This window comes from Hibiscus syriacus, unplaced genomic scaffold (assembly GCF_006381635.1).
Source record: "Hibiscus syriacus cultivar Baekdansim isolate YM2019G1 unplaced genomic scaffold, ASM638163v2 tig00003041_pilon, whole genome shotgun sequence".
NCBI classification, from domain to species: Eukaryota; Viridiplantae; Streptophyta; class Magnoliopsida; order Malvales; family Malvaceae; genus Hibiscus; species Hibiscus syriacus.
In genome coordinates this window covers 6,139,370-6,150,035 of record NW_024061960.1, presented here as the reverse complement: position 1 = coordinate 6,150,035, position 10,666 = coordinate 6,139,370, and the positions used below count along the sequence as shown (strand labels likewise).

General features: G+C 31.4%; 1 protein-coding gene across 1 annotated transcript; it reads right to left on the bottom strand.

The window, feature by feature from the left end:
- Positions 1–2,546: 2,546 nt before the first annotated feature.
- LOC120170131 (kirola-like) lies at positions 2,547–3,131 on the bottom strand. The gene is made up of 2 exons (XM_039178142.1): positions 2,910–3,131; positions 2,547–2,834 (listed from the first exon to the last, which is right to left on the bottom strand). The coding sequence occupies exons 1-2, from the start codon at positions 3,097–3,099 to the stop codon at positions 2,566–2,568; spliced, it is 459 nt and encodes a 152-aa protein (XP_039034073.1). The 5' UTR covers positions 3,100–3,131; the 3' UTR covers positions 2,547–2,565.
- Between the last annotated feature and the right edge of the window lie 7,535 nt (positions 3,132–10,666).

Here is a 10,666-nt window from a genome sequence, read left to right as displayed (position 1 = left end):
ATAATTACTCAAATGTCATTCTTGTAAAAAGATAATATTTTGTTTTATGGTTGAAGTTATTTAATCAATTCGTGAAAATGAAATTATAAGATCGCTTATTGGAACTTAAGCCTTGTTCCTTCTTCATTGATAAAGGGAGCTCGATAATTTGGTGCCTTCGATTTTGGGATGTGCTATAATAAAGGCTAAGGTACATAAATGTCTTCAATGATAGAGTATTATTTTATTAAGTTTTTTTATTATTAAAAAGTATAAAATAGTCATTTGACTATAATACGATGTTTGCTGAAATTGCTTGCTGGAATTGATACGAACTTCAAAGGCATCTAATATTGAAGACGGCGAATTTGCGTTTTCAAATGGAGATCCCTCCTCATCCCTCCAACCACATTATTCATTGTGAACCTGGTGGGTATTGTGGATGGTGTATCGTATGCGATAAACAGCGGTTACCAATCATATTATGCGCGCCATTCTTCTTGCTTCCATCTTCGCCCTGCTGTAAAATTTGGAGGAAAAGCATATGCATGATATTAGTTCTGACTGTATGCATGAATATATATGTGTGTTATACATGTATGTATCCATGAAATTATACGTCGGATGACAGATGGAGACCTTAGACCAAGGACCATGAAATTATACATCTTTAAGCCAAAATAATTTATAATTGATGCTATATATTGTGTTGTTGAACATGGTTTTTTAAGTAGGTGGATTATTGATATAATATTCACTTTTGATATAGCAAAATAATGGCATTGGTGGGTCATCGTCTTCGAGCAATTGCTTCATGCCATTCGGGGGAGGACCACGGCTGTGTGCAGGAACGGAGCTGGCTAAACTGGAAATGGCTGTATTCATTCACCATTTAGTCGTCAACTACCAGTGGGAGTTAGCCGACACAGATTGGGCCTTTGCCTTCCATTTTGTCGACTTCCCTAAAGGTTTACCCATCAGAGTCTGAACTGGCTGAACTGCAGTTGTGCGAGTGTGAGGGCGGTCGGCGACAGGTTACTATCACCACTTACAAGGTCGATTATCGGAGTTCGGATAATCGGCGATAGCTGGGTGGCTGTTCGACAGCGGTGATAGCGAATGGCGATGGAGTGGGGGTTTAGAGTTAGAAATTTAAGGAGTTTGAATTCTTTGGGTATTTTAGAAAAGTTTTAAGTTTTTTTTTTTCAAAAAAATTGAAGTTATTTTTATAATAAAATTTTGAAAAAATATAAACGTGATACGTATCAAATAATGATTTCTTTAACGGCCGTTACGGTGTAAGTATTTAAAAGTTTAATAAAGAAAACGTTAGACATTTATTTTGAGCAAAAAATTCTTTATACACCTAAAATTAATTTAAGATATAGTTTGGACACTTATTTTTATATTAAACCTAATAAAAAATGTTGAAAAGATAATAGTAGATTCAGGTTGATGAGAGACAACTGAAGACTTTTTTGTTTTGAAAGTGTTCAAATTTTATAAAACTTCATAAATATTTTTAAATTTTTGTTTTTTATATTTATAATTTATCATCTTATACATTTATTTTTTATGTGTACTTAATGTTTTATATTACTTTTATTCTTAACAATTTTGTGAATATTTTAATTATTAATTTTATTATTATAATTTGTGATAATCAATGCTAAAGTATTTATTTTGTACTAGTAATTATATCAATAGATAAGATCAGATCACGTTAAATCTCGTGTTTTATATATAATCTATTTCATGTTATTCGTATAACCTGTTGGTAACGCAAATAGTGGATCTTATTATGAGGTTGATCAACGGTATATATATAAGAAGGGAGAACTCTTCCTCATATCTAAGATGAGATACCATGTTATTATTCTCTTTTATCTCCTCTTAGTTTCGAGTTCGAATGAAGTAACACTAATTGAATTTCACTTCTTCACTTTAAGTTACAATGTTTGAGGTCTATGTTAATTTTGTAAAGCAACCTCCATTAAACAAATCCAAAAAAAATTATTTTTCAGATAATAATTTACTTCGATATAATTATTATATCATTTCCCTTGTATTATTGTTATTATTTGCGATAGTAAATATTAATATTATTATTTTTCATAAGTAATTTTGCTAATATAACAAAAAAGGAGTTCATAATCGACGGAAGTTGCAAATAGCAATTGAACTAAAAAAAATATGAGGGTAGTTTTTTTTATTAATTTAGGATGATTACTTTGTTATAAAGATTTTCAATTATTGGACAATGAAAGTTCAAACACCTTTATAGTCTCTAATACTCGAACTTGAAAGCTTTAGAGATAACAACTATCTTTTTAATCACCGAGATAATTTAATTCTTACTTTTTTTTTCATGTTAGGTAGAAATTACCAAAAATAAGAGAAGCATGAGATTTGATAAGTAAAACAAAGTTTACAATAATTTTAATCGTCAACAACATTACACGTACTTCTTAATCATGCTTCTCGAAACCGAAGAAGCGAATTTATTTTACGATATTCAAGGGCTTTCATATGATAATTCATATGATTTATTTAAAAGGCGTCATATATGTCGTTTTCTTAGTTACTTCATTGAGCATTGAGAAGGTAAGCATCGACATTCTTAGCCCAAGCGGTCAAAAACTCGCCGTACTTGACAGGATCAGGGATGTTTTCGTTTTGCTTCTCGAATTCCATAGTCCATTTCACCAGGCTTCCCTCTCCCATCGACGTCACGTTAAGGATGGTCTTCCAAGTCTTGTATGCATTCATGATTTCACCCCCAACCAGTTTGTAAACGATGGTCCTGTTCGTGTCATCCATCTTCTCTATCATTTCCTTCACAGGCTCAGTCTTGCCTAGAAGAAAAGCAACATAAATATTTGATTATGTGAAGGAAAGAGTTTAGGTATTTGTGACCATAGGCTGCTTACCTGCGACATCAATATGCCATAGCCTAAAAGAACCTTCAGAATTCCAGTCGCCTTGAAGAAGTTTTATATCAGTAACTTTTTGATTGGAGAGTTTTGGCATCAGGTAGGGTTTGTTCTTGTACACATCAAAGAACTTGTCAGCTGAGGACTTGATCTCAAATTGGCACTCCATTCTCTGAAGTTGAGCCATGGTCACTAGCAAGGGAAGCCCAGAGACCAATACTTGAGTTGAATGTGAATGTTTAGCTTAACGGTTTGCCTTTTATAGAAGATTAGATATTCCCTGCCACGCTATATGGAATCAATTTCTAATATTAAAAGAGTATAATAAAATACCGTTCAATCCAATTTGATGTGCATGTATTACCAAATATGGAAATATATATATTAATAAGAACGTACACATGATTTTATGGTGAGAGGGAGAAATTTATAAAATTTGAAGTAAGGAAACTTTACAAAATTTTAGAGACAAAAACATATTTTGAATGGAAAATAAGAAAATATCTAAAATATATAGAAATTTGAAATTTTTAGAGGCTGATTGTTCTCATCTGCCCTGTTTAATTTGAGACTAAAAAAAGGAAATGAGAAGATATTCATTAAAGAAAATAAAGAAATAATCTTAACAATCTATTTCTATTCATCAAACGGTTCTAAATCAATGTAAAACTTAATTTTTTTATATTGTGTAATTGAATCTTAATCTTATATATATATATATATATATATATATATATATATATATATATATATATATATATATATATATATATATATATATATATATATATGAGCTAGAATCGAATTACATAATATAAAACTTTTTAATTTTACATCTTTTTAAGATCGTTGAACAGAAAAAATCAAATATTAAGATTAACAAAAGGAAATGAAAATATATTCACCGAAAAAAAATAATCTCAACCTTTAATTTCTCTTCATGATTTTACAAATAGAAAAAGATTAAAAGTTTTATATATATATAATAGAGAAAAACGCTTAATGGTGAGCACGCTTTTCGCCTTTAAATCTTATGGGTTGGATTCTCGCCCTTCAAATTATAAATATATAAATTGATTCGATGAACATTGTGGAACAATAGCCTCAGCTTTCTCGCCCTTCTAAGCGTAATGGGTTGGCTTCTCGCAGTGGTCCCCCGAATTATATATATCGGAATATAATTTTTATTCGCCATCTATTTTTAAGTTGTTTAAAGTTAGCAATTAAATGATATCTTTTTCTTTCAAAAAGGGCATTTCTAGTTAAGGGTAACATCTATAATATCTACTTCTCTATTATTATCTTTAATACGAATTGTGTAAGATTTTCTCTAAATTACATATTTATAGATATAAAGACTATATATCATATAAAATTTTAACTCTAATATGGATATTAAAATCTTAATAATAAATTACATCAAAGTCTTATTTAATACATAATGTTATAATTATAATAGACATATACATAAATAAATATTAATAACACTCTCTCTTAAATATCTTTGAAGATTACGTACCTCGTTAAAACCATACTATGATAAGAGCCTTGTGAGAATAAATCTTAATGAAGGAAAATAGTTTACATATCTTCAATACGCATAATATGTCTCATTAAAAATCTTACCAGGAAAACTCGGTACGATAAAATCTATGTTAAAGGAAAATAGCACAACACATATTTACTCCCTCATAACAATATCACATAAGATCTTCGAGTATTTACAATTCAATTTTGAATAAAATCTTCAAATTTTAAAATAAATAACACAATGGTGAATAAATTTTCAAATTATCACTTGAATGTATTTGTCAAATATTTATATTACTATTCTTTTGAAGATCATGTGGGAGGAAACTTTTAAGGAAATCTATTTCTTTTGATGTATCTTTTTTCAATTGAGCTATATATTTTGTATTATCTTCATATAAAATAGTTAAAATCTTATCACGTGGAAGTAAAGCACATATATTCTGAATGTGTTGGATCAATAGTCTTAATCAAACACATTATTTGTTTGTCTTGTGCATATCAGTTATTTCTATATGATTTGTATATGCATCAAATAATGTTTGAAGATCTAAAGATAATGATCTTATAATCCTTAGATAGTATTCTTGGATAAACATAAATACGATGCTTTTGGACCAACTAAGATACAATGTTTATGGACCAACATAGATAGTACTTTTGATCTTCTGTTTCTATATGACTATTATTTTTGTTACAAGTATTTGTATCAAGTTGATAGAGTTTCAAACCACACTGGGATTTTAGCTTATTTCATTTCTTTCTTCCCTTTCAGATAACTCGAAGTTACATGATCGAGTTTTTCATCTAGAGGTTTAGAGTCTCAGATTTATGTAATATTTTTACACTAAACTTCTACTATGATTTTATTTATCGGATTATAGCAATGGTTTGATAAATTGATATTTATGTTTTTGGACTAGTAGATTTTTACTTATGTTTTATATTTATTTTAATATATAAAATTTGTAAATTATATTCTCGTCACTCCAACAAAAGTTGTGGCATTCGGTATTCGACCGTAACGTCTAAGTCAGATGTTATAATAATAGTAAATTAGTAATAATAATAACGATTATACTATTAATAATAACAAGATAAGCCAAGGGACTACTAAATCAAAAGAAATAAAGATGCAAATATGGATTATATTGAATAGAACAAAAACTATGATGAGCCAAAATAAATACCCTTTTATTCTGAAGGTGCAGATCCATCAATTCGGTTGGGTCAAGGCACGAGTCCCTAAGACACCAAAACATTGTCATTTCACTAAGGTTATAAAACCCTCTTTCTCCATGTTTTCCATTTCTTTCTCTTTTTTTCCCTTCCTCTTCTTAAACATTTCCAAAATCCGGTATCAACCACCGTGTTTACCACTATCGACTGCCGTGCGGGCCGTCGCCTACGATGACATTTGAATCCAATTGTCCTCCAAATTTTCTTTGGCTTTTGAATTGTGAATTCGAAATTTGTTTCACCAGAAGTTGTACCAAACTCTAGATCTGACATTAAACCATTCGAATCCTCATTGTCCAATCTCAAGATATAAACGTCCTATCAACATAGTTATTAGATACGTTGATCTATCTCTTTGATGATCCACAACCTGTTGACTTTTTTAATTTAATAACTATTTTTCTTATAATTCTTATTTTTTGTTTTATATTTTAAAATATCAATAATTTATGTTTAATATATGTATTAATAAATAATTTAATGAAAAAAATATACCTTATATATACATCTAAAACAAAATGAGTTTAAAATCTAAGTCCAAAATTTAATATTTAAAGGTCAGCTCACAAAATTTGGCCCAAATCAATATTCAACTAGTAATGCAATTGAAGTTCGGTCGACGAATGGTATTTAACTATTTAAACTAAAATTGAGTCATTTTAAAAATATCGTTTAGATTCGAACAAAATTTGATGTCTACAGTATACTCATCATTTGTTAATTTATTTAAATTTATTTTAGTGTAGGTCTAGATATATTTTGATCATGAACGAGGACAAAATTATGATTGAATATTGAGAGAGACAAGATATCTAAACTCAGAACAATAGAGATGTAGTAGATATTTAATCTAAAAAATTAGAAAAAATAAAAATCTAATTTTACTTGAGTTAAAATTGATAGAACCCAAAATACTATTGTGCTAAAACTTTTGAGAAAGACAAGAGACCTTCTCACTCTCTCTATATATCTATCTATCCATAATCATGAATCTATTTATGCATTGAAATGATTGATTCTCAATGTAGTTACACGCATTATATTAATGTAATTATAATTGCAACTATAATTATTCAAGATAATTAATTTTCAATCATATGACTTTGAACGCTTACATTCTTGATATTGATGGTGTTCAAACACAAAATCTCAATAAATAATAATAATAATTTCTTTATCACATAAGTCACTTCATCTGTGCTTGAATTATTTAATTTTATATCATATTAGTTATAATTTTAATAATGTTATCACTAAAAGCTTTAAATTCATGGAGGTTGTATAAATCAAGTCACATTATATGATCCAAGTAAGATTCTGATGTTTTATTCCTTCTATTTTTACCGTCCACTTACATTCAAAGTGCAAAAGTAATACAATAGAATAGAATCTAAAAAGAGAGAAAATAAAAAAGATAAAATTCCTTGCCAAAACTATTATTCTAAAATAAGAGATGGAAATCATAGTTCAGTACCAAAACTGGAACAGAAACCAAAGAATACAATCCAATTGGTCCATAATGTTGATCGAATCATCATCATGGCCATGACAGCTCTCCACCACTTGTATATATAAGGCACTCCCTAGGGATAATCTAACACCCCTAATTTAATTTAAAGTTTATTTAAATTATTTTATTTAATTAAAGGATCAAAATGGGTAGCTTTGAAAGATTTTGGGTCAACCTCGTTAGTTTGGGAAGTTTAGGAACTTAGCCTTAAATTTACCCAATTTTCTGGTAAGTGGAAAAATATAAAAATGAGAAGTTGATGGCTAGGATGATTTAAACTTAGGACCTAAGGTATGGTTGGTCATCCCTTTACAATCTACCCTAGGAAATTATTTGTGTGTAGTTTAATAAATAAAGATTTTATTGATTTATGCTTGATTTTAACCCCAAAATAAGAACCCTATCTTTATTTTCATATAACCCTAAATCCCTAAATTTCTTTCCCAAAATACATAGCCATTGCACCCGTCACCTCATCAACCGTCGTCGCCCGATCGTTGTTTGGCGTTCCATCACCATCAGTGGACTCGCCATCGACCAACGACCTCAACCTAGCCCTCAAATCACCCAAATCGACCACTGTCCTTCGTAAATTAGGAGAACCTACTGAAACCCCCATCACCTCAGTTAACTGCAAAATTAGGTCGCCTCCCTCATCGGCTCACCTCACCGCCACCGCAGTTGGACTCCTCGTCGTTGTGCTTCTACAACCCAATAGGGTTCGTCATCCACCGTAGCTGTTCTCACCGTCCGCCGTGGGTAAGCCTTTCGTCACCTTTGTTCAAATATTTTCCATATGTTTTGGCTTGATTAGTTGTTGAATTGGGTCGATATTGGTGTGTGGTTGATCGTGGGATGCTCGATCGTCCGAACCCGCCTTGTAGCTGTTGTCACGTGCCACCACGCACCGACAGTGCGCGTGGGACTTGTTCGTGTCCAGTGAGCTTTCTAGAACCAATTTGAGTCAACTCGAACCGAACTCAGTTAACTCGAACCGACCTAATTCAACTCGAACCAGTCTGACCCATTGACCCTAACACAAACTGTTGACTTTGACCTGCCCGTTGATCGTTGACCTTCTCGTTGACTTTGACTAGTTTGACCGTTAACTTTGACCAGAAAGTCAAAATTTTTGAAAGTCATATTTTGTGTTTTTTACGTCATGGGTCCAAATCCAAAGTTCTTTTTGCCAAATTCGAACTTGGTAAGCTACTTTTAGGCATTCTATCTTTGAATTCAATATGAATTTTTACGTTTAAGTTCCGTTTCTAATGTAATTGGTTTGGCCATGTATCCGAGACATTATGGGATGTGAAATTAAAGTTCGAGGGCGATCAAATGGAGTTTAATTGGTTAACTGATGTGACTCAAAAATCGAGGTAATGTATACGTTGAAATTAAATGAAATGACTGAAATATCCTCGAAATGGGAAAATGACCTAGAATTTCTAATTCCTAAGCGAATACCTGGAGGCTAAATTTCTGAAAGTACTTTACACGTCTGAATTACTCGAAATGACTATATTATATGACAAAGTTGACCTGAATGGAAGTACTATACATATCCGAAATGTTGAAATGATTGAATTACTCTAGATACTCCAAAATGATCGGGATAAACTTGAATACTAAATGACCTAAGTACCCTCAATGACCTAGAATTAAGTGGATGACTTGGATAAGTCAGGAAACACTGATGAACTTATATGTTGTACCATCTATAAGAGTTATGAATCACGAATCAAGCACGTCGACATTTCTTGATACCGTTGCAATACAAAAATGAAATAAATACCGTTGGAATACATGTTCGTCTCCCTAAGATCCATTCAACAGTTATCTTGAAGTTGATCAGTTCAACTAGAGTAATCAATATTAAGAAGCGAATAATGATGAAGTACCTCGGTCTGATTGATTGACAAGTATCACAATATTAAGATTGGTTAGTTTAATTTGACTCAAAATCCTGATAATTCAATATAAATCCTAAATACTATAAATTATTGTTTTACTCTTATTGGGTTAAATTACTAAGAATTCTTCAGGAAACCAAAATGTATAAAATACCTCTGATTGCCTGGACAATGGAATCACTCCTGTCATATATGAAATCTCAAGTAACTCTGATGTAAAATATTCTAAATATATTCCTGATTAGTTAGTGCCTCCGAAAAATATTTGAATACTATATGATCTTGATAAATCACTTCCCGAATAACTGATGAATCGATTAGCTATCAAACCCCCTTTTTACAGGGATCTCATTGTTGAAATTCAATCAGTTTGCAGAAGTTTCGTGTTTTCCTTGCTTGATAATTGCTAAGTAGCTCTCGAAACTAACTAAATCTTCTAGTGTGTTCCTTATGTGCTATATGATTTTTTATCTGTCCTGAAATGTGATTTACCAAAGTTACTGATTTATTGGTTATGAACTATGGCTACATGATATGTGCTCTCTGGTTACCTGTTTTCACTGGAAAATATAATCTTTCCTGATTTATGGATCATGGAATCAACTGTTTATTGTATAAATCAATTATTGAGATACTGTCTAGGTAGGATTCTGGAGTATGTTGATTCAACTTCGATCAAGCTAGTAATTTCTCATGTAGGTTCATCACCGATCAATCTAGTAATTCTTTATGGACCTAAGGTTCTCCCTTAGGGTGGCTCCTCTACTGTGTGCTTTAGGTAAGTCCTTATGATCCTGAGGGCACACCCCTCAGGTGGGCACCTACGCTTCGGCTAGGGTAAGACCTTATGGACCCAATGTGCTCCCTTAGGTTGGCACCTACGCCCAATGGGCCTAGGTAAATCAATATGGATGCAGTTCTAGGTAACTGCATATCAGTGTTCGGTTGGAGGGTATTACTGTGACTTTAAAATATGTTTTAAACTACTAATGTTTTTAAAGGGTTTGTACACATTTCTCTGTTTTTTGGAACACACTAGACTCCTCAATTCAATCTTCTGAATCTTCTCTCTATGAATACTTCCTTTAAACCGTAAATTCTTATTTGTAACTGAAGACTTAGCTAATGGAATATGAATTCACTGCTAGAATCTGATGATGAATGTCTCGGTAAGAAATTTGTGCTTTAACTTATATCCGATGACCTATTGCATTTATATGGTAGTTTTGTATTACTGAGCTTCCCAAAGCTCACTCTATACTCACCATTTCAAGTTAAAAGAATCGATCAAATGCAGCTATCAACTTTAGTTTTGGGAGTTCCTTCAGCTTTGCTTGCAGAGTACAATACAATGTGTAATTAGGGGGCATGCAGGTCACATTTGATTTTTTATATACTGAGTCTGAAACTTATATGATTTAATTATGTTTGTAATATATGAATGGTTTTCTGAACTTGTATTTTATTTATAAATTGTTTTATGATTTTACACGTTTGAACAAAAATTTTAACTTTTCTTGGATTTTTATTGTGGGTCGCTCTGGTGGCCCTAATGTGACACC

What these genes read in the sequence shown, in the direction of transcription:
- LOC120170131 (XM_039178142.1), bottom strand. Translation starts at nt 3,099, where the DNA reads ATGGCTCAACTTCAGAGAATGGAGTGCCAATTTGAGATCAAGTCCTCA. An exon ending in ATGGCATATTGATGTCGCAG is followed by an intron (nt 2,835 to 2,909) that starts GTAAGCAGCCTA and finishes CTTTTCTTCTAG; the next exon opens with GCAAGACTGAGCCTGTGAAG.